General features: G+C 44.0%; 2 protein-coding genes across 4 annotated transcripts in view; one reads left to right on the top strand and one right to left on the bottom strand.

Moving 5' to 3' along the window:
• Nucleotides 1–21419, bottom strand: part of FAM149B1 (family with sequence similarity 149 member B1) — a 97851-nt gene extending 76432 nt beyond the window's left edge. The window contains exons 1-9 of one of the 2 annotated variants that reach the window (XM_073685666.1): nt 21169–21419; nt 20393–20477; nt 20186–20296; nt 16357–16480; nt 13246–13388; nt 11391–11507; nt 10132–10296; nt 9424–9611; nt 6946–7079 (exon numbers count right to left, since the gene is read on the bottom strand). In XM_073685666.1, coding sequence (XP_073541767.1) covers nt 6946–7079; nt 9424–9611; nt 10132–10296; nt 11391–11507; nt 13246–13388; nt 16357–16480; nt 20186–20296; nt 20393–20439 — 1029 coding nt within the window. In that variant the 5' untranslated portion in view covers nt 20440–20477; nt 21169–21419. The remainder of the gene's footprint in view (nt 1–6945; nt 7080–9423; nt 9612–10131; nt 10297–11390; nt 11508–13245; nt 13389–16356; nt 16481–20185; nt 20297–20392; nt 20478–21168) is intronic. The other variant, XM_073685667.1, reaches the window with a different exon arrangement.
• ECD (ecdysoneless cell cycle regulator) overlaps nt 21389–24903 on the top strand; it is a 29026-nt gene continuing 25511 nt past the window's right edge. The window contains exons 1-2 of one of the 2 annotated variants that reach the window (XM_073685664.1): nt 21389–21521; nt 23326–23544. In XM_073685664.1, the coding sequence (XP_073541765.1) occupies nt 23340–23544 (205 nt within the window). In that variant the 5' untranslated portion in view covers nt 21389–21521; nt 23326–23339. The other variant, XM_073685665.1, reaches the window with a different exon arrangement.

Below are 24903 nucleotides of genomic sequence, written 5' to 3'. Positions count from 1 at the left end.
GTGCAGGTCGGGGGGCACCTGGGAAATAGTGACCACCACATTATACAATTCCACATGTGCTTCAGTAGGGTGCCCAGCAAGGGAGTCACAAAAACACTGAACTTCAGGAGGGCAAAGTTTGATCAGCTAAGAGATGCCCTTCACCTTATAGACTGGGATAGTATCTTCAGTAATAGGAGCACGGATAGAAAATGGGAAATTTTCAAAACAGTCCTACATAGTCACTGTAGAAGGTACATACCTTATGGGAATAAAAGGGCTAGGAATAGGAGGAAGCCAATGTGGCTAAATAAGGAAGTCAAGAGGGCAATGAAAAACAAAAAAGGGCTTTCGGTAAACGTAAACAAGAAGGCAGCGAGGAAGCGCTAATATCTTATAGGGAAAAAAACAAAATCTGTAAGAAACAAATAAGAATAGCAAAAGAGGAGACAGAGAGACTAATTGCCAAGGAAAGTAAAAAGAATCCCAAACTGTTCTTTAACTATATAAACAGTAAAAGGATTAAAACTGATGGAGTTGGCCCATTGAAAAATAACCTGGGTAAAATCATAGAGGGCGATGAGGGTAAAGGAAACCTACTCAATAGCTTCTTCTCCACTGTTTTCACAAAAGAAAACAATTTATCGGAGGAAATGCAGAGTGATAAAGTAAACCCTCCGCTAAATATCACCCACCTAACCCAGGAGGAAGTTCAGAAACGCCTAAATAATATCAAAATAGACAAGTCACCAGGCCCAGATGACAAACACCCCCCGGGTACTAAAAGAATTAAGTAATGTGATAGACAGACCGCTGTATCTTTTATTCAAGCACTCTTTATGGACAGGGACTGTCCCACTAGACTGGCGCCAAGCAAATGTGGTACCAATATTCAAAAAGGGGTCTAAAAGTGACCCTGGGAACTATAGACCAGTCAGCTTAACGTCTGTTGTGGGTAAATTGTTTGAAGGATTTCTTAGAGATGCTATTGTAGAATATCTTAATGATAATAACTGTCTAACTCCATATCAACATGGATTCATGAGGGATCGCTCCTGCCAAACAAACCTGATGGCCTTCTACGAGGAGGTGAGCTCTCAGCTGGACCGGGAAGAGTCAGTGGATGTTGTATACCTTGACTTCTCCAAAGCGTTTGATACCGTGCCACACAAAAGGTTGGTATATAAAATGAGAATGCTTGGTCTGGGGGATAATGTGTGCAAGTGGGTAAATAGCTGGCTGAGTGATAGAAAGCAGAGGGTGGTTATCAATGGAGTAAGCTCAGGGTGTGTCAGGGTTACTAGCGGGGTGCCTCAAGGGTCTGTCTTGGGCCCTATATTATTTAATATATTTATTAATGATCTAGTGGAAGGGTTGCATAGTAAAATAGCAATATTTGCAGATGATACTAAACTTTGTAAAGTAGTTAATACAGATGAGGATAGGGCACAGCTACAGGAGGATTTAGATAAATTGGGGAGTTGGGCCAAAAAATGGCAAATGGGGTTCAATGCCGATAAATGTAAGGTCATGCACATGGGAAAGAAAAACAGCAGTCACCCATACATATTAAATGGGAAACCGTTGGGGAAATCTGACATGGAGAAGGACCTGGGCGTCTTGGTTAATAGCAAATTAAATTGGAGTGCCCAGTGTCAGGCAGCAGCTGCGAAGGCAAATAGAGTCATGGCATGCATCAGAAGAGGAATAGGGGCATATGATGAGAACATTGTTCTTCCTCTGTATAAAGCGCTGGTAAGGCCGCACTTAGAATATTGTGCACAGTTCTGGGCTCCGGTGCTCAGGAAAGACATATTGGAGCTAGAGAGGGTACAAAGGAGGGCGACTAAGGTAATAAAGGGAATGGAGGGACTAGAATACCCAGAGAGGTTGTCAAAATTAGGCCTATTTACGTTGGAAAAGAGAAGGCTTAGGGGAGACCTCATAAACATGTATAAATACATCAGGAGGCAGTACAGAGATCTCTCCCATGACCTGCTTATACCAAGGATGGTGACAAAGACGAGGGGGCACACTATGTGTCTGGAGGAAAGGAGGTTCCTGCACCAGCATAGAAGGGGATTCTTTACGGTCAGAGCTGTGAGACTCTGGAACTCTCTGGGAGAGGAAGTGGTGATGTCCAACTCACTTAATGAGTTCAAGAGAGGCCTGGACGCCTTTCTTGAGAACAATAAAATTACATCTTATGCTTAGTTAATTAATCCAGGGATTTAATCTGACTGCCAGATTGGTGTTGGGAAGTGAATTTTTCCTCAATGATGTAAATTGGCTTATACCGCATGTTTTGTTTTTTTTTCCCTTCCCCTGGATCAACGCTGCGGAATAGCTGCAGTGCACAAGAAATAGGCTGAACTGGATGGACGCTTGTCTTTTTTCGGCCTTATAAACTATAAACTATGCATACCGGGATTGGGGATGAGGGGTGCCATGCATACCGGGATTGAGGATGAGGGGTGCCATACATACCAGGATTGGGGATAAGGGGTGCCATGCATACCAGGATTGGGGATAAGGGGTGCCATGCATACCAGGATTGGGGATGAGGGGGCCATGCATACCAGGATAGGAATGAGAGGTACTATGCATACCAGGATAGGGATGAGGGGTACCATGCATACCAGGATAGGGATGAGGGGTACCATGCATTCCAGGATGAGGATGAGGGGTGGGATGCTATGCATACCAGGATAGGGATGAGGGGTACCATGCATACCAGGATAGGGATGAGGGGTAACATGCATTCCAGGATGAGGATGAGGGGTGGGGTGCCATGCATACCAGGATAGGGATGAGGGGTACCATCCATACCAGGAAGAGGGGTACCATACATACCAGGATAGGGATGAGGAGTGCCATGCATGCCAGGATTGAGTATGAAGGGGCCATGCATACCAGGATAGGGATGAGGGAGCCATACATACCAGGATTGGGGATGAGGCATGTCATGCACATCAGGATAAGGGATGGGGTGCCATGCATACCAGGATTGGGGGACGAGGAGGCCATACATACCAGGATTGGGGGACGAGGGGTGCCAAACATACCAGAATAAGGATGAGGGGTACCATGCATACCAGGATTGGGGGATGAGGGGTGCCATGCATGCCAGGATGAGAGATGGGATGCCATACATACCAGATTTGGAATGAGGGGTGCCATGCATACCAGGATTGGGAATGAGAGGTGCCATGCATACCAGGATTTGGGATGAAGGGTGCCATGCATACCAGGATTTGGGATGAAGGGTGCCATGCATACCGGGATTGGGGATGAGGGGTGCCATGCATACCGGGATTGGGGATGAGGGGTGCCATGCATACCAGGATTTGGGATGAAGGGTGCCATGCATACCAGGATTGGGGATGAGGGGTGTCATGCATACCGGGATTGGGGATGAGGGGTGCCATGCATACCGGGATTGGGGATGAGGGGTGCCATACATACCAGGATTGGGGATGAGGGGTGCCATACATACCAGGATTGGGGATGAGGGGGCCATGCATACAAGGATAGGAATGAGAGGTACTATGCATACCAGGATAGGGATGAGGGGTACCATGCATACCAGGATAGGGATGAGGGGTACCATGCATTCCAGGATGAGGATGAGGGGTGGGATGCCATGCATACCAGGATAGGGATGAGGGGTACCATGCATACCAGGATAGGGATGAGGGGTAACATGCATTCCAGGATGAGGATGAGGGGTGGGGTGCCATGCATACCAGGATAGGGATGAGGGGTACCATCCATACCAGGAAGAGGGGTACCATACATACCAGGATAGGGATGAGGAGTGCCATGCATACCAGTATTGGGTATGAAGGGGCCATGCATACCAGGATAGGGATGAGGGAGCCATACATACCAGGATGAGGGATTGGGTATCACGCATACCAGGTTTCTGGGATGAGGTGGCCATACATACCAGAATTGGGATGAGGGGTGCCATGTATACCAGGATGAGGGGTACCATACATACCAGAATAGGGATGAGGGGTACCATGCATACCAGGATAGGAATGCGGGGTACCATGCATACCAGGATGAGGGATGGGGTGCCATGCATACCAGGTTTGGGGGACGAGGAGGCCATACATACCAGAATAAGGATGAGGGGTACCATGCATACCAGGATAGGGATGAGGGGTAACATGCATTCCAGGATGAGGATGAGGGGTGGGGTGCCATGCATACTAGGATTGGGTACGAAGGGGCCATGCATACCAGGATTGGGGGTGAGGGGTGCCATGCATACCAGGATTGGGGGTGAGGGGTGCCATGCATACCAGGATGAGGGATGGGGTGCCATGCATACCAGGATTGGGGGACGAGGAGGCCATACATACCAGGATTGGAGGATGAGGGGTGCCATACATACCAGAATAAGGATGAGGGGTACCATGCATACCAGGATTGGGGGATGAGGGGTGCCATGTATACCAGATTTGGAATGAGGGGTGCCATGCATACCAGGATGAGAGATGGGATGCCATGCATACCAGATTTGGAATGAGGGGTGCCATGTATACCAGGATTGGGAATGAGGGGTGCCATGCATACCAGGATTTGGGATGAAGGGTGCCATGCATACCAGGATTGGGGATGAGGGGTGCCATACATACCAGGATTGGGGATGAGGGGTGCCATACATACCAGGATTGGGGATGAGGGGTGCCATGCATTCCAGGATAGGGATGAGGGGTACCATGCATTCCAGGATAAGGATGAGGGGTGGGATGCTATGCATACCAGGATAGGGATGAGGGGTACCATGCACACCAGGATAGGGATGAGGGGTACCATGCATTCCAGGATGAGGATGAGGGGTGGGGTGCCATGCATACCAGGATAAGGATGAGGGGTACCATGCATACCAGGATTGGGTATGAAGGGGCCATGCATACCAGGATTGGGGGTGAGGGGTGCCATGCATACCAGGATTGGGGGTAAGGGGTGCCATGCATACCAGGATTGGGGGTGAGGGGTGCCATGCATACCAGGATTGGGGGTGAGGGGTGCCATGCATACCAGGATAGGGATGAGGGGTGCCATGCATACCAGGATAGGATGGTGGGGACAGGATGGGGGCAGCAGAAATACGAGGATGGGGAAGCAGAAATACCAGGATGTGAGACCATATACCAATAAAAATGCTCGCTATCCGGGTGTAGAACGGGTTCAATAGCTAGTTTGTTATAATATAATTTAACCTTCCGAATTTTTTTTTCTCCTCTTATTTAAAAAAATATCTGTAAGTTTAGCATTGTCGTAGTCGTACTGTCCTGGAGAATCATGTTTCCAGGTCATAGTTACAGCACAAAGAACACTGTAAAGACAAAACCCCAAAAAATCACGGCAGAATGGCATTTTTTCCACCATTTCATCCCACTTGGAATTTTTTTTCCCGTTATTCAGTAAGTACATCATATGTTAAAATCAATTATGTCATTCAAAACTACAACTTGTTCTGCTAAAAACAAGCCCTAATACTGGTGCGTCTATAAAAAAATAAAAAGCTTATGGCTCTTGGGGGTTTAAAATATTAAAGTGGAATAATTAAAAAAATCGCCCTGGTGTTAAGGGGTTAAACAATATTTTGCTGGCTGTCTGCACTCACCACCAGGAGCTTTATGCTGTTTTTTATTACTGAGTTCTATGTATGCAACAATGTCCAGTAAGCTCCATCTAGTGGTGGCTACAAGCAGCCAAAATATCTTGGGTCATATTTATCAAAACTATGTAATTCTTAGTGCAAACGTAGACGAGACAGTCTTACAGTGCGCCAAATCATAGCATATCATAGTTTTTCATACAGTTTGATTAAAAATTGATTTTTAGGAGTAAAAGTTAGTTTACTTTGAGCCAGAAATGTGTGCCAAAATTTGGGTACATTTTTGGGCGCATTGTGCCACACATTAAGGCATGCCCCTTTGCCATTACGGCACACCTTTTTTTCAGTAAGGCCACATCCTCTAGTTGGACAAGCCGTAAAAAATATCTAAAACCACATCGTACCCATGGTGAAGGTCATAAAAGACAACGGTTTTGGTGCAAATAATACCAGAATTCTGGTGTATTTAGCTTGATAAATATGCTAAGGTGTTTTATATCAGAAACCATGGAGGGGAACGAGAGCTGTGTTTTAGAAAAACAAACCTCTGACCTCTATAAAAGTTTGTTGAGAAATGCTCATAGAATTTAAACCTACTTACTGGAAAAAATGACAAATATCCCAGCAAGCCCTCCCTTAACTCCTCTTTATCCTATTTCGTCTCATATTACAATTTTTTGTCCATCTGCAGCAGGACAAAAATTTTACTAAGATACACCCCCTTGGCTAAGTGAGCATGGAGTCAGTCAGCAAGCAGCTGAGGAGGATTGACCCCTTAGTACATTACAGTATTTCTATAAAAATGACCTAGGATCATGCAGGAAATGTGGCAGACTGACAAACCATGGGGGAAACTATATTTCTTGCTAAGTTACATGTCCATTACCACTCATCAGTTAGATTTAGGAGGATGATAAAACTCAATGAAGAACAAATCTTGTGTAATCCTCTTTTATTATACACTTACATGGACAGACCAAGTTTTTGTGCATTTCTGAAAAGACTAATACTGCCAGGACGGAGGCCACAGTGACTCCATAATAGCCGAATGGCTATATTTTGGCTCTTTAGGGGTTTCGGGCAGGATCCAGCTTTTCAGGGGTCATGACGGAAACACCCTACGCAGTGCTCAGAGGAGAGCAGTGACTGCACCTAGTATAATGCTTATGATGCCAACATGCCGATCCTTTCTTGCCCTGGAAGACACAGTAAAGCCACTTGCAGACACTTCTGGCATCATTATCTACTTTTTCCTAATGCAAAGTGGTTTCTGATGTACAGTCGTTTCATGTTCACGGCTATCTTGAGGTTCATACGGTAAATTCTCTTACCAGATTGGGGGAGATAGGGGGGATTTTGGAATGTGAAACAGGAGGGAGAACCAATGGAAGACGCTGGAGTGGAGCATGCGGATTGAGCGTTTCTATTCTTGTGGTCTTAATGGCTATGACGTGCCTGTCGTCATCTGAAAACATAAATCAAGGCAAGAAGAATTACTATGCAATATGAGAGATTATATATATATATATATATATATATATAAATATGCGTGCGTGCATATACACACACACAAGTTTTGGTTATAAAAATATATATACAGTACAGACCAAAAGTTTGGACACATCTTCTCATTTAAAGATTTTTCTGTATTTTCATGACTATGAAAATTGTACATTCACACTGAAGGCATCAAAACTATGAATTAACACATGTGGAATTATATACTTAACAAAAAAGTGTGAAACAACTGAAAATATGTCTTATATTCTAGGTTCTTCAAAGTAGCCTTCTATTCTAGGTTCTTCAAAGTAGCCACCTTTTGCTTTGATGACTGCTTTGCACACTCTTGGCATTCTCTTGATGAGCTTCAAGAGGTAGTCACCGGAAATGGTTTTCACTTCACAGGTGTGCCCTGTCAGGTTTAATAAGTGGGATTTCTTGCCTTATAACTGGGGTTGGGACCATCAGTTGTGTTGTGCAGAAGTCTGGTGGATACACAGCTGATAGCTTCTTTTTTCTTGCCATAATACAAATTCTAAGTAAAGAAAAACAAGAGGCCATCATTACTTTAAGAAATGAAGGTCAGTCAGTGCGAAAAATTGGGCAAACTTTGAAAGTGTCCCCAAGTGCAGTTGCAAAAACCATCAAGCGCTACAAAGAAACTGGCTCACGTGAGGACCGCCCCAGGAAAGGAAGACCAAGAGTCACCTCTGCTTCTGAGGATAAGTTTATTCGAGTCACCAGCCACAGAAATCGCAGGTTAACAGCAGCTCAGATTAGAGACCAGGTCAATGCCACACAGAGTTCTAGCAGCAGACACATCTCTACAACAACTGTTAAGAGGAGACTTTGTGCAGCAGGAAAAATAGCTGCTAGGAAACCACTGCTAAGGACAGGAAACAAGCAGAAGAGACTTGTTTGGGCTAAAGAACACAAGGAATGGACATTAGACCAGTGGAAATCTGTGCTTTGGTCTGATGAGTCCAAATTTGAGATCTTTGGTTCCAACCACTGTGTGTTTGTGCGACGCAGAAAAGGTGAAAGGATGGACTCTACATGCCTGGTTCCCACCGTGAAGCATGGAGGAGGTGTGATGGTGTGGGGGTGCTTTACTGGTGACACCGTTGGGGATTTATTCAAAATTGAAGGCATACTGAACCAGCATGGCTACCACAGCATCTTGCGGGGCATGCTATTCCATCCGGTTTGCGTTTAGTTGGACCATCATTTATTTTTCAACAGGACAATGACCCCAAACACACCTCCAGGCTGTGTAAGGGCTATTTGACCAATAAGGAGAGTGATGGGGTGCTACTCCAGATGACCTGGCCTCCACAGTCACCAGACCTGAACCCAATCGAGATGGTTTGGGGTGAGCTGGACCGCAGAGTGAAGGCAAAAGGGCCAACAAGTGCTAAGCATCTCTGGGAACTCCTTCAAGATTGTTGGAAGACCATTTCCGGTGACTGCCTCTTGAAGCTTATCAAGAGAATGCCAAGAGTGTGCAAAGCCGTCATCAAAGCAAAAAAGGCGGCTACTTTGAAGAACTTAGAATATAAGACATATTTTCAGTTGTTTCACACTTTTTTATTAAGTATATAATTCCACATGTGTTAATTCATAGTTTTGATGCCTTCAGTGTGAATGTACAATTTTCATACTCATGAAAATACAGAAAAATCTTGAAATGAGGTGTGTCCAAACTTTTGGTCTGTACTGTATATTATACAGTATATACACACACATACGTTGGAGAATACATAGTGTAAACTAAAACTGCAGATGTACATGCACCCATCTGTACAGAGAAACACTGCCCTGCTCTCCCCTCCACCCTTCCTTTCCCTTATCTGGCCGTTGTATGTATATTATTGACAAGCTCCAAGTAAGTACACAGTGTATAAAAGACATTAAATACCATATGCTTTCCCCGTTTTAGGGTTTGGGACCCTGGGATTGTATCCAATTAAAGACAACGCCATAATGGAGATTGTATGTCCTCCCAATGTTTGCGTGGATTTGCTCCAGATACTTCGGTCCCCCCCCCATCCTAAAATACTCTAAAAGGCCAGTTTGTTTCCTATGTATTGGACTGTATTTGAGTGTGTCTAATATTGGAAAAACTAGATTGACTAATATTGGAAATAGGGGCTGATGTGAATGGTGACAATGTCTGTACAGTGCTACGGAATATGTTGGTACTGTATAAGTAATGAGAACTAAATAATAGGAGCTACTTTTATACAGACATTACTGGAAATGTTGTAAGTAATTTAGAAACAGGGCTGATTTTGTTTCGCTTTTCTTACCAGTGACGGATTCTTCCCAATGTCGGCAAACGAGTTCCTCCAGACACGCCACCACTTCCTTCCACACATCATCGAACAGGCAAGCCAGCACGGCCGCCTTCTTGCAGTACTGTGGGGAAATTGGGGGGTAGCCCATCTTCAAACTGTCCAGGGACGTCACTCTGTGCCATTCAAAGAATTCATCATCCCTAAGGGACAAAATCATAATCATCAAGTATGCAAAGTTTCTTTTGGGGACATTTCTTTGGCTGAGATATTTTCAGATGCAAATCATCAGCATATTTTAGTAGCAGCAAAGTGATCGTCCACACTCTGCTGAATAATATCCATGTGTAACTTGGCTGTAGATTTACAATCCGCACCGCATCAATTGACGTTGTTGTACCTTTAATCTGTTGTAGATTTTCCCAATTGATTTAAATGGAAAAGTAAAAATCTGCAACAAACCCCAATCGTTGTGTTTTATTCTTTAGAGTAACCGAAAATTCACAAAATCTGAACATTGTCCGAATGTGAACAACCAAATATTTTTAAAGTTAAACTAATTGAAATACAAAGTAAATTAGAAAGTTGTAACCTTCTCCCCGTACAAATTATTGTTTGATTTACAAACATTTCTTTTTTTTTATATTATTACATATGAAGAGATTACTAATGCCAAATGCCGTTCTTCTTCACCCACCATATGGCACTCTTATAAATACTCACTTATCTCTACTGTCAAATGCCAAGTATTCCTCCATTGTACCGTCTGACATTATCACCCCCACATCATTGCCATCTTCATCCTCATCAGTACAGAGTGAAAAAGACACCGGGGCCCTGGTGTCACTAGGGGTGGAGATAGGAAACCTGATGCCAAAAATCCCCAACCTAGAATATACAATACACCATAAGTACGGATATACAGGATAATACCACTTCATTTGTCCATACATATAAAGATCCACTTAGACAAGAGGATAATCCTCTTGACCCACATAAACAAGCCAACAATCGTGATCATCAAAAACAGCCAAACTTATCACCAGAATCTACCCCAGCTCCAACACTGCCACTCCGACAGATCGGAAATGGAGATGTCAGGACTACCAGCCACCTCACTCTGCAGCCAATCAGTGATCAGGTCCCTGGTGATTGTGACACCAACACTTCCAGTCCAGCGGAGGCCATTGGAGTGGCAGTGCAGGAGCATGGAGGGTGTATTCCAACGGTAACTATCATTATCTTTCATTGATAGAGTGAACTTCCCACTGGTAATGTGGATACCAGAGTGGAAAACCCCTTTAAAATAACATATGGACACATCATTTTTGGAAAATATTGAAAGGAAATGTCACAAAAAAAATTAAAGGGAGTGTCCACTACTCAATCACTATAGTTCCCCCATGTAAAATAATAACATCTATACTCCCCTCCAGAGTGGGTGCTGTTCCAGCGACATCTGCGTCTATACTCCCATGGCTCGCGTGACATTATGTCACGCGAGCCCTGCAGCAAATCAGCATCTGCTTCCCTCACTTCCTTCGGTTGTGACTGACGTTCAGAGAAAGGCAGAGGGCAGCAGGTCTCAGTTCTTCTGGGTGTCAGCTCCGTCTGAATTAAGAGAAAGTGAACCAGCCGCTTATTGTCTGCAGGGCTCATGTGATATAACAAAGTCATTTGAGCTCTGGGAGAGCAGGAGCTGACGTCGCTGAAAGGAGTATACGTGTTATTATTTTACATGGGGGAAATACGGTGATTGAGAAGAGGTTTTTCGGGTAATGGTCACCCCTTTTAACTGTCTGCTGACTCTAGCTAATACAGCTAAAATGAGAATCTCAATGATTTCTGTCATCCACATGCCCTAATATGAATTCTCACATCCTGTGGAAAAAAGTGGTCAGTGCACAATAAAAGACATACGGTTTCCATGTATTCATCACATACTTATAGCATACATTACTTTGTGTGCAATCTATACTTACTCATTGGACTCTTTTACATGAGTAGCACTGAAGGGTATTGTAGCAGCAGTTTCAGAATGACTGCAGTACCAGCTGTAACCATGATCTGCAGGGGGCACTACCTGTTTGCCTTGTATTCTGAAATGTACCCAGATGAACACATTAAAGCAACAAATAAACACATTTTTTTCATACTACAATAAGTTATTCAATAATCAATGTGGATGGGGTGAATACTTTTTAAGAGAATTTCTTACATGGAATCTGTTATCAGGTTTTGGTCACCTAATCTGGTAGGTGTATAATAGAGACAGAAACCCTGATTCCAGCGATGTGTAACTGACTGGGCTGCTTGCTGTAGTTTTGATAATCTCCTGCTAACAAAACAATCATTTTATCACTAGGGGACTAGTAAACCCGCTGCCATATAGTCCTATATATTCATAAACTTTGTATAATCCCACCATCACAACTGATTGGCAGCTTTCATTCTGCTCTCAGATTACATGGCAAAACCTGATGACGGATTCCCTTTAAGGTGTGAAATTTGCTATGAAGGGTTACTACTCTTTGGCTGCTTCTGCACTAGCAAATATAGTAATCCACCTAATCCCTCATATCAGAGATTTATTAAAGGGAATCGGTCAGTAGGATCAGCCCTCCTAAACCATCTATAGGAAAGTGAATAAAATGATCCTTTGATATCTATGATCCGATGTCTTATTCCAGAGAAATCCATATTTTTCTTATATGTAAACAAGCTGTTAAGGGCCGAACACTGATGTTCATGAGAATCTGCCTCCAGAGATTATTTTATATGAAAGGGGCACTACCAGTGTGAGACATGTAGATCAGGAGAGCAGACTGTCAGTCATTACATGTCTCACACTGGTATCGGCTCCTTTCATTTATAATAAGCTCTGGAGACAGATTCTCAGGGAGATCAGTGTCCGGCCGATAGCCTGAACAGCTGATTTACATAGAAGAAAAATGTGGATTTCTCTGGAATAAGACATCGGATCACAGATATTAAGGTATCATGTTATTCAGCTTCCTGTGACCTACATGGCCATATAGACGGCTTAGGAAGGTTGAACCTAATGATAGATTCCCTTTACGCTAAATATGCCAGAAACTTAGCAAACCTGTAGTGTACAACATTTATTAGGTGATTTAGATTCATTTTGCATCTTACTGTACAAAGAATTGGCTTAAAAATGCGACACTGCACCCAAAGTTTAGTGCAAACTAATGTCACCATATAAACTAATCTGTAGATGCCTAAATGCACCAAATGTATCATCCAGCATGAGCCAATGTGATGAATTTGATGGCTGTTTTTTAGGCCAGGTTCAGACGATGGTGTCTCATGGTATACGTATTGGTGGCAGAGGCTGACTGCGGGTCTCCTGATCCGAAGTTACACCCTCATTGGCATATATGAGGCTGTGACTCCGGGTCGGAAAACCAATCGTCAGTCCGTACATTCTGGTTCGTATACAGACCACGAAATACGACCGTCTCAAGTGTAAGGTTACACTAAACAAATAGACAGGATTAGCAGACCAGCTCCATTATCCACAGATATGCCCTTACATACCTGCTATATGTCAGAGATATCTCTTTACAGATTTAATGTCCTAGAGCAGTGTGCCCCAACTCCAGTCCTCAAGAGCCACCAACAGGTCATGTTTTCAGGATTTCCATAGTATTGCACAGGTGATAATTGCATCATCTGGACAGGGAAGAATTCCATCACCTGGGCAATACTAAGGAAATCCTGAAAACATGATCTGTTGGCGGGCCTTGAGGACTGGAGTTGGGGAACACGGTCCTAGAGGACAGAGAAACAATCAGATCGCAGTGGGTGAAATACCGCAGATGTGGGAAGGACAACGTCCATTGTTGGCACTCTTCTTGCAGACCTTCCACGAGTGTACTGGCTTTCTGCTCATAGAGCAGCTCATCAATCTGCTTAAAAATCTTCTGCACTTGTCTTGTTGCGGCCTGGTCAAACTCCTGCCAAACGAGACGACACAGTCAGAATCCGTAACAGCATGGCGTCTTAATCTCATTACTGTCTGGTTATCTGCATTGTCAGGGAAATATTAATGTCAGGAAAATGTTCTTCCATATTTGCCTGACATAGATATTCACCCCCTCCCTTATCCATCTTTTGAGAGCTGTCTCCATGAAAATATACAGTATCTTCCTGCAAATTATCACCCACAGCCAAAAGGCCTTACACAAATAAATGCCAGCCAAGAGGTGTCACCAAACTTCGCTAAGATGCGAGCCTCTTGTCCCTGGAACACGCAGGGGGTAATTAGGATTGCACTAATTTGCTTGTAACCGGGAAAGTTGCTTTCCCGAGCTTAACAAAGAAATCTCCAGACAATCCGACTGCGAAACGAAATATGAAAATATTGTGAGTTCCATGCGTCTGATAATAATGGGACCCATATTTCTAGTGACAGAAACAGCCGAGGAATGCATACATAGTTTTTCATTGTTGCAAGCCAAATCAGGGAGCTGTAGCGCAAAAACACCAGAATAGCAGACTGCAGCTATGCGATGCGTGGTCTCTAACTGAAGATAAAATCATAAGAGAAAAAATGGCGTAGTTTGCAAGCTTCTGCGATCAACGAGCGATGACTTATCGCAGAAGTTAGCGTTTTTAATAAAAATGTACAGGCTGGAGACCGGCCCACATGATGTCACCACAAGGGGCTTGTGGGTAAATCTCCCCTTAGGTATAAAAGAACCCATGGACAGTACAGACTCACTCATTGCCAGGGGGGAATAAGAATTATAAGCAACGGGTCCTGTTCGATAACAGCATAATCAACTGGGGAGCCCCTCCTCCACCTATACTTAGGCGTCGCAGCAAACTTTATAGTGTAAGTTTCACCTTTTTATCCTGTTTAATTTATGTAACTGCTAATGTAATTTTAATGTCTCCTTTATAACATTCTTGTATATATTTTTCCTAAACACTGCCTCCTTTTTGGATTAAATATCAAATTGAATCGTTCCATCCCCCGAAGCCATACATGCTGCCAAAACGCAGGCGTCCGGCCAGGCCTGTATTATATTTCAAACTCGGCCGGTGGTGGCAGAGAATAATAATAATTGGGCTATCATGAAGCCGACAGTGATCGTACGGAAGGCGTAAACACGGATTCCAGGCTTTGGAACCCAGAGGTGTTACGCCATACGCTCACTGGTCGCTTGCCGATATCCACGTAGTGAGTAGTCTGGATCGTGTGCTCGTGATTCTGGACGAAATACTGACAGTGTGACGGCAAGGTGAGATATTGCGTGATCTCCCCGGTGTCGTGGCCTGTTGGTGATCCCTGACATGCATAATGAATGTCAGTGTCTAAGCTAAAGCTTTCCTCCAGAAGGTAGAAGGCGTAAGAATAAAGGCAAAGACATTAGATTGACTTTTTGGGATTATCATCCTCACAGGCAGATAAATGGCTCAAACACATTTTAGGATTCCAAAAGAGAAAAAAAAAATAAAATGTGTAGTTGTCAGAACAGGTTTAATTGAGATTAAAGAAGCACTCCTCCCATCAAGGATTTTATCCTCTTAATATATTGCAATTATATTATATGGCACTGTGTACTTACAATTGCTCATTCTGCCTTTCTACCCAGATAATTCTTCTCTTTTCTCTGCTCTATGTAGAAACAGGAAGTCTCTTGTCCCTGCAGAAATCATTGCCTTCTTCAATTCCTGACCAAAGCTGTCCGCTCCTCCCCCCTGCCAGGGAGTTTTATGACTCATACAGGGAAAATTGACCTCCTGTTTCTACATAAAGCTCAGAAGGATTCAGCTATTCTGTTTTTAATCACATGATGTCATATGCCTAATGGAAAAGAGATGAATTAGCACAATAGAAAGGCAAAATGAACAACTGTAAGTACACAGTGCTCTATAATATGATGACTGCAATATATTAAAAAGTTAAAAAGATAAAAATGTTGATGTAATAGCTTAGTAACAACATATTTAATGGTAAAATAGGAAATAGGCAGACCTAATAATGCTCTCCAATTTGGAGATGTGATAAGGATGAGGATGATGAAGGGATCCATTTCCCTGCAGAAATAGACCTTCTGGATATCTCTGTTAAGCTACATTTACACATGCGTGTGACATGTCCATGTGCTGTCCAATTCTTCCTAGGACAGCACCAAGACTCATAGTGTTTTACAGATCTATTCACACATCCGTGAAAATTATAGATTCGGGTGTCAGATCCGTGCGATTCAATGCATGTCCTATTCTCTGTGCTTGTGGATCAGAATCGCCCATACAAGACAATGGGGATCCGTGACACACAGATGCCAATTAGAAAGCTTTCGATATGATTCAGATTTGCTTCCATGTCACACAGATCTGTTACTTAGAGATAAATTTGACTAAAAATGTGACCTTCTTGGGGTCTTTTTATTGACTTTGGAACACACTCACCTCTTTAGTAAAAAAAAAAATTGGATAAAAAAAAATGTGTGACTGTAGACTTATGCACTAACAGAAGCTTTTTGGCAATAGAAAAAGATCCTGAGTAGGGTTACTTCTTCTAGAATAATTACGTACTCCAATGAGGCACAGAAGATCATTTCAGCTCCAGCTTCTCCATCTTGCATCGTGGTTTCAGTGGTGTGATATTAACTCCAACCAGTGCATAATCTACAAAGTACTGCTCAATGAGTGGCAATACTCACTTATTTCCTCCTAGCAATGATTCTATGGTTTTTACATTCTTTTTTTATTTATGGTACACTCTTGGATAAAATGCTGTGGTCTTGATGGTTTGTCCACAGCCATACTATGCCTAGTCCTAAAAAATGATTGGTGGTATTTCAGGTGTGGGAGAACCAATATGCACCTAAAGACTAGATGTTCACATGTAATACAATGTCAGATGACTAATAAAATCATAGGCTCTGTACACACAAAGCATTTATTTCTTACATCAAAGCCCCAGGACAAAACTGAGCTGCTTTCCGTAGAAAGTCCAGCACAACTCTGAAATTCTGACCATGAAACCTCGGTGTCGTTCCTGGGGAGCCCAGAATTTCCAGAAACATCTGATTTGCTGAAAATATAATTATAAAAAAGACAAATCATTATGGCTGCATCACTATACACATCATAGACATGGGTTATTCCAATGTTCTTTATGGGTAAAATTGTAAAGTGCTTGTAAAAACAAGCAATTTTGCAAATTATACTTGTTATTAACATTTTTCTCTGTCCTCAAGAATGGTGGGATTTTCCATTTTATTGTTAATCGCCTAATGCCTTCTGTAGGTGATCGGCCACAGCAGCGCAGTGCTTGCAAATGATTTCCAATAAAGCTCTGGACAGATCGGTGAAGTGCACTTTTAGCTCCAGATTCAGCTAACTTCAGGGCTACTTTGCTTCTGAAGTTGCTTAGGCAAAGCTGGCTCAAATAGTGGCATTAGCGAGCGCACAGCTTGGGCCAGGGACGCAGCTACTCCAATCTAGCAGGAGCGCACCCCTCACCCAGCATGCAAGAAGACGTGAGGCCGGGGAGCAGTGAGCTTATGTTTGAGAAAACTCATGGAATCCGCATTATTGCATCTGCAGATGCGCATTCCATGCGTTTCAATGTGTGGATGGTACCCGGGTTTGGAGAAGAGGAGACTCCTCCGGACCCGGGTACCATAGAACCTGTAAAATAAAAAAAAAAAAAAGAATAAAATAAAAAATATACATTATAATTACCTTCTGATGGCCCCCGGTGTCCTTGTCTCGGCTTGCCGGCAGCTCGCGGTGGACTCAAGGACCTGCCATGGCGTCATTTAGTCACGTGACGGGTCACGCGACCGCTGACGTCGGCAGCTCCTTTAGTCTACCGCGAGCTGCCGGCAAGCCAAGACAAGGACACCGCGGGCCATCAGAAGGTAAGTATATATTTATTTTTTACCATTCTTTTGGTCATACTATATAAATCCATGCCGGTTGCATGGATTTATATAGTGTGACCAAGTTGACAAGCACTTTCCAAGCGATGCTAAAATCGCTTGGAAAGCGCTTGACAACCCGCATGCGGAAATGCATGTGAAGAATGCTTCACTTCCGCATGTCCCTGGCAGGAAAAACACATGCACAATCTGAATGCGTTTTTTCTGCCAGGGAGATGCAGAAATGCTCAGGAAAAATCCGGAGCATTTCTGCATCGTGGGCACATACAGTACAGACCAAAAGTTTGGACACACCTTCTCATTTAAAGATTTTTCTGTATTTTCATGACTATGAAAATTGTACATTCACAATGAAGGCATCAAAACTATGAATTAACACATGTGGAATTATATACTTAACAAAAAAGTGTGAAACAACTGAAAATATGTCTTATATTCTAGGTTCTTCAAAGTAGCCACCTCTTGCTTTGATGACTGCTTTGCACACTCTTGGCATTCTCTTGATGAGCTTCAAGAGGTAGTCACCGGAAATGGTCTTCCAACAATCTTGAAGGAGTTCCCAGAGATGCTTAGCACTTGTTGGCCCTTTTGCCTTCACTCTGCGGTCCAGCTTACCCCAAACCATCTCGATTGGGTTCAGGTCTGGTGACAGTGGAGGCCAGGTCATCTGGCGTAACACCCCATCACTCTCCTTCTTGGTCAAATAGCCCTTACAGAGCCTGGAGGTGTGTTTGGGGTCATTGTCCTGTTGAAAAATAAATGATGGTCCAACTAAACGCAAACCGGATGGAATAGCATGCCGCTGCAAGATGCTGTGGTAGCCATGCTGGTTCAGTATGCCTTCAATTTTGAATAAATCCCCAACAGTGTCACCAGCAAAGCACCCCCACACCATCACACCTCCTCCTCTATGCTTCACGGTGGGAACCAGGCATGTAGAGTCCATCCGTTCACCTTTTCTGCGTCGCACAAAGACACGGTGGTTGGAACCAAAGATCTCAAATTTGGACTCATCAGACCAAAGCACAGATTTCCACTGGTCTAGTAGTGTCCATTCCTTGTGTTCTTTAGCCCAAACAAGTGTCTTCTGCTTGTTGCCTGTCCTTAGCAGTGGTTTCCTAGCAGCTATTTTACCATGAAGGCCTGCTGCACAAAGTCTCCTCTTAACAGTTGTTGAAGAGATGTGTCTGCTGCTAGAACTCTGTGTGGCATTGACCTGATCTCTAATCTGAGCTGCTGTTAACCTGCGATTTCTGAGGCTGGTGACTGGAATAAACTTATCCTCAGAAGCAGAGGTGACTCTTGGTCTTCCTTTCCTGGGGTGATCCTCATGTGAGCCAGTTTCTTTGTAGCGCTTGATGGTTTTTGCAACTGCACTTGGGGACACGAGATGGCCACTCGTTTTTCTTTACTTAGCTGCTTTTTTCTTGCCATAATACAAATTCTAACAGTCTATTCAGTAGGACTATCAGCTGTGTATCCACCTGACTTCTGCACAACACAACTGATGGTCCCAACCCCATTTATAAGGCAAGAAATCCCACTTATTAAACCTGACAGGGCACACCTGTGAAGTGAAAACCATTTCCGGTGACTACGTCTTGAAGCTCATCAAGAGAATGCCAAGAGTGTGCAAAGCAGTCATCAAAGCAAAAGGTGGCTACTTTGAAGAACCTAGAATATGACATATTTTCAGTTGTTTCACACTTTTTTGTTAAGTATATAATTCCACATGTGTTGATTCATGGTTTTGATGCCTTCAGTGTGAATGTACAATTTTCATAGTTATGAAAATACAGAAAAATCTTTAAATGAGAAGGTGTGTCCAAACTTTTGGTCTGTACTGTAGCCTCACATATCCTGTGTGAAGAAACCAGATCAGCCATGGTTTCCTAAACCTGTGTAACTCTTTGACATTCCTGCAATGTGCAGACATTAATTATTAGTTCTATAAAGATGGTGGCATTTATTATGGTCTTCATCTGCTGGAGTTTAGTCATTTCAAAACCTGACATCATGAGATGCTCTCCTAGAAACCACTGATCTAGTGCCTGGCATTTACATTACATTACCATCTTAGATAAAACTCATCTCATTCACCCACAGAGCTAACACTCTAAACTACCATATTTGGCACCAAACAAGTCACATGCAGCATCTTACAATTGCAGCAAAGTGGATGCGATTCATAGAAATCTCCTGCCTTCTGGGATTTTTATTATTTATTACGCTGTGTTAACTAACCTGCGGTGCAATTTTGAAATATGTAACATCTCAATTTCTCTTGAGTTATATATAAGCTTTTTTGCAGAGTTACCCTACAGGAAAATCCATAGGTAAAAAACACATGTAATCCACACATGACTGTATCAATAAAGTTTTTCCAAAGCCAAATACCGGGAAGTATCCAATAAAAAGCAGTCTTGTTTAAAACATGACATAGCAAAAAGAGACAAAAATGTAGGAAAACGCACTCAAAAACTCAATGAAGAAATAAATACAAGTAACCTAATTTAGCTAATTGGTGAAGAAAATCTGCAACATGAAAACTCACTAAATACTCATCATGGGAACGTAGCCTGACACAGGGAGTCCTAGCAGCGTGACATTCTCACTGTCAGGACTGCGCGGTGTCACTCTCCCGGAGCTTCGCCATGTGACCGCTCATACACAGTGTGCATACTTTCGATCACATGCCAACCTTATTTCCCCCCATTACCCACCTCCTCACATTTTAAACATGATTATTCCGGCTGATCAAGGTATAACATCACTTGTAATATCTGGCTCCTGTATATCTCACTTATTAGAAATGCTGAACAGTTATATAATCTATCCCACATAACAAGCACCTTTCACACTCAGAAGCCACATCGTATCTTTCACTGCTGACAGACCCGGAAAATCCTTCTCCTATGTCTGGATGAGGGTAATTTTCTGCAGCTCTCGAGAGGGTCTGATTACTAGAAATACAGAGATTAGTAGAATTAATAAATGAAGATGCTGAAAGTTATGACATTTATACAAGAGACGGACGGGTAAATGGGCAGAGAACTTACATCTGTGCTGTCTGTGATACTGGCTTCCTTTTGTATCTGGAAATCATCCTAGTGCTCAAGTCACTGTGACATTTCCTCCTGGTGACTGTGGGCCACAAAGGTGGAGAAATAGTCACATTAGGTTTTGTGATTGTCATCATTTACCCTGTAAACAATCAGGCAGCCGGCTCTCCCAGACTCCTGAATGACCGTTCTATGCAGCCGTACATTCCCCACTCCCATGTCATTATCTGGGTGACCACTCACAGAAAACAGGTATTATTAAAGGGAACCTGTCACACTATTCATATTTCCCAAAGTGTGAGCAGCATGAATCACACCCAGATATATTACTCTCTGAAACGCTGGCCATAGCCAGAGAGCAGACTGCTCCGGCTCTGTGCCTGGCCGGCTATTCCCAGCATCACTGCAGGTGACTGACCGGTCTATTCCTATGTACACAAGAGACCTGTCAATCATGCAGTTTTGGCAGCCTGAATCCCCTGACAGGTAAACTGACACAAGGACAACCCAGGGACTGGGAAGGGGATCTGTCCCCATGTATATGCTTCTTATCTGAGAGCAGTATGATAGGGGCAGAGCCCCTGATTTCAGCACGTGTTACACCCCCAGTGTGCACACACCGTACACAGTGGTATAACGATCTGCAGTCAGCCTTACACACGTACTGATGCCCCAGGCGACCACCTCTCCTGCCGCAGGACCCCAGGAAAGCAAAGTCTGCAGTCTGGGAAACCTAAGTCATAACATTCCCGCTGTCCAGCACGTTTACCCACCAGAAATAAGAAAACTCTGGGACTTGTGGTTCCACAAAGGCCGCTGATTTCAGCCTGTGAGTACGAGCAGTAATGACCCCTCCTCTCTGCAGTTAAACGGATTCCCGCAACCGCCATCGCACGTGTCCGCAACTGCGGAGAAGCTCCCAGCTGTCCGCCGCCGTCAGGCCGCCGTATGGACGCTCTGTAGTCGTCATGACTCCCGGACACGTCATCCCGGCGACAGCCTCCTGTCACATGTTCCTGCTGGAGGCGCCTTATAATGACGTCACCGCAGGCTCATTCTGCTTCCCCTGGAAGTTTGACAGGACTGGCTGCTTGGTGCGGAAAGAAACCGGATTGTTCAAACTGAGGTAACCCGCCATACTGCTCCTGTGCTCTGCGGCTGCACTGAGGGGCCTCTAGTGCTGCTGTGGACAGTGGAGGTGCACGGTACAGACATTATACAGGCACAGGGGCTCCTGCCGCCACTATGGGGATTTACTGTCACCAACGCTTCCATCGGAAATCTCAGGTGTGAATATGAGGCAGTGAGTTCACCTACCTGTGGTCTAGGTAGTGAATGGGTTAATGTCAGCATGTATGGCATTGAAGGGGTTAACTGATTTGTACGGTATGGAAGTTATCCCCATAAGATGGGGGGGGTGCGACCACTGGGACCCCACCAATCCCTCGCTGGGGTTGTGGCTGTGCTCGTACACTGCCACACAATTGATTCTCAGTGAGACAGTGTGAAATAATGGTGTTCAGCAGAGCCCCCTTCCCAGGTCTGTAGGGGGTACAGTATGATGACGATGTTATCTCCTATCCTATAGATGGGGGTGGGGGATAAAATCCAAACTTTAGGACTTGTGCAGATGACTGTATGATCTGAAAAATCACGTGGACCAATGTTAGTCTATGGGGCTGTGAAGATGTCAGGAGTTTTCCTCAGACCAAAAGCTGGTCCAAGGAAAAGATTGCTGCATGTCTGAGTGTTAGCTGATGTTTGGATCTCACTCGGCCATGCAAGTCAATGAGTCTGTGTAAAATATTGGACTGCACTTGGATGTCATCTGAATGCAGTTAGATTTCTATGGACTGACATAATGGAGCAGATGGAGCCTTTTTTTTTCTCCCATCTTCTCATCTGATCATACTATGATCAGTGTGATTTGTATAATCGAACTGATTCTCTCGGATGAGAAAATACACGTCCGCCTGCACCTGCCTTTAGTGTCAGCATCCATGAAGTAGAAAAATTAAAGTGGTAATAGCAACATCACTGGTTGTGTGGGGCAGTGCAAGGATCAATGTCAGCATCTATAGTGGTGTAGGGTAATGAAGCAATAATGGCAACATCCATGGATGTGTGGTGCTTGCTGTGTTAAATAAAATACTATATACAACTGACTAATACATGACTTTGTCATATATTATGACTTTTTCTTAATTTAATAGAAGGAGGAATTGTTGAGGTACCCAGTAAAGTGTCTGTAGTCTGGTGCATTAGGAGGGTTATTGATTCCTCTCAGGTTAGAGTAATAAGGGGTTAATTCAAGTATACGTAGTGGTCTGTGTGATTTGAAAGACTAATCATACCCTGTGTCTGGTGGGGTAGTTGCTAAGGAAGTCCTAAGAAAATATATATGAATGTTTTCTCTTCCTCCAAAGGTTTAAAGGGAATCTGTCACCAGGTTTTTGCTTATTAATCTGAGAGCAGCATGATGTAGAGACAGAGACCCTGATTCCAAAAATGTATCACTTACTTGGCTGCTTGCTGCAGTTTTGATGATCAGGAGATTATCACTGGAGGATTAGTCAACCTGCTGTCATGTAGTCCTATATATTCATGATCACCCCCACTACTGATTGGCAGCTTTTTGCCTATGCACAGTGTACACAGAAAGCTGTCAATCAGTGATGTGGGAGGGTTATACAGAGCTCAGCATTCAGAGCACTGCTAGATTTGCAGCAGAGAAACAATGCAGCAATGAGTTCAGTAAGTGACGTGTCACTGGATTTGAGGTCTCTTCCCCTTCATGCTGCTCTGAGATGGGGTAGAAAGGACCCGGTGACTGATTCCCTTAACCACAGTAAATTTAGGGAAAAGTGTTATGAATATTGTTTAAGGCTCATCTCTTTTTTTTCTTTTTTTTGTTATTCTTATTCTCTAAGAAATCTTGCACATCATGGAGAAGCCAAAGAAAATGATGGTTGTGGAAGATTTTGTAGAATATCACCTTTACATGGTGCCTGAGGAGCCAAGTGACCCCGCCAAGCTCAAACAGATTTTGCAGCAATACATAGAAGAAATACTGGCTAAACTTGCTCCATTACTGACTGATTACATCTGGCAAAACCAGGGATTTAATCTCAAGTATTCATCTAGGAAAGGTAAAAGGATACATATAGATGTAATAAAAGGTGCTCTTTTCTTCTTTTTTTTTTTTCTTCATGCGTTGGTAAATGGAAATATTGTTTACATCAATAAGCTGAAAATTTGTTCTGATCTGCTCAAATTTCCTCTGTACAGGGCTCAGAGTATATGTTATGTACCGTATATTCCGGCGTATAAGACGACTTTTGAAGACTGAAAAATCTTCTGTCTAGTCTGGGGTCGTCTTATACGCCGGTAATGTTTTTGAACTTTCAGAAATTGACATGCGGGGATACTCTGGGGGTGTTAATATGCTGCCGTGGCCGTATCCCTGCCATGTGGGAGTTAATATAAGGTGGAGGGAGTTAAAATACGGCGGCGGTAGGTCCAGACAGTCACCGCTTCTGTGCTGAAACTGACACATCGCTGCACTGTGTCTTCTCAGGCCTGGGACACAGCGCAGCGTATTCCCAGCAGCGGAGACAGACAGAACCTAGCGAACTTTTCTGACACATCGCAGTGTCTTCCCAGCTCCGGACACAGCGCAGGGCTTCTGTGCCGACAGCTTTCACTTGTCACAGAAGCGCTGCGCTGTGTCCGGAGCTTCTGTGACAAGTAGTGTTGAGCATTCCGATACTGTAATATCGGGTATCGGCCGATATTCGCGGTATCGGAATTCCGATACTTTTACAATATCGAATACCGGAATCGGAAGTTCCCATAATGCCTGCGCTCTGCAGTGTCTCTGAAGGATGACAAGCTGGATGGCAGAGCTCAGCTGAGATCCAGCCTGTCATCAGAATGCCATCCCAGCGTGGGAGAATTCTCCTGATTGTTTAAAAGCCGGCGGGCGGTAAAAAGCCGCCGGCTTTTAAACAATCACACAGCCCCATACTGCTTCCCCGCAGCCTCCCACCCCGATCCTCCGCTCCCCTCGCCACCTCCCATCCCGATTGTAAGTTAGGACCGGGCGGGGAGTGCAGCACAAAGGAGCGGGGAGCGAAGGACCCGGGCGGGGAAGCCGGCAGTGAAAAGACTTCACCGCCGGCTTTCCCGTTCTGTGCTGCGCTTTCCCGCCGGTTATTTCAAATGAACAGCTGAGGTATCAGGTGATGCCGATCAGCTGTTCATTTGAAGTCGCTGCGGTGCCCTCAGAGGGTTCATGTGAGTTCATGCTTGACTGCATTGCATGAACTCACATGAACTTTCCCACGGTCTCACAGGTCAGCCTCACCTCCCAGACCCGTCATGATTGGTGTGTGCGGGTGTCTGTGCGATGTGTGTGCGGGTGTCTGTGCGATGTGTGTGCGGGTGTCTGTGCGATGTGTGTGCGGGTGTCTGTGCGATGTGTGCGCGTGCAGGCAGACATAGGCCAA

This window comes from Phyllobates terribilis, unplaced genomic scaffold (assembly GCF_046119375.1).
Source record: "Phyllobates terribilis strain yellow unplaced genomic scaffold, ASM4611937v1 Scaffold_5__5_contigs__length_657084704, whole genome shotgun sequence".
NCBI classification, from domain to species: Eukaryota; Metazoa; Chordata; class Amphibia; order Anura; family Dendrobatidae; genus Phyllobates; species Phyllobates terribilis.
This window is presented reverse-complemented; position numbering and strand designations above follow the sequence as displayed.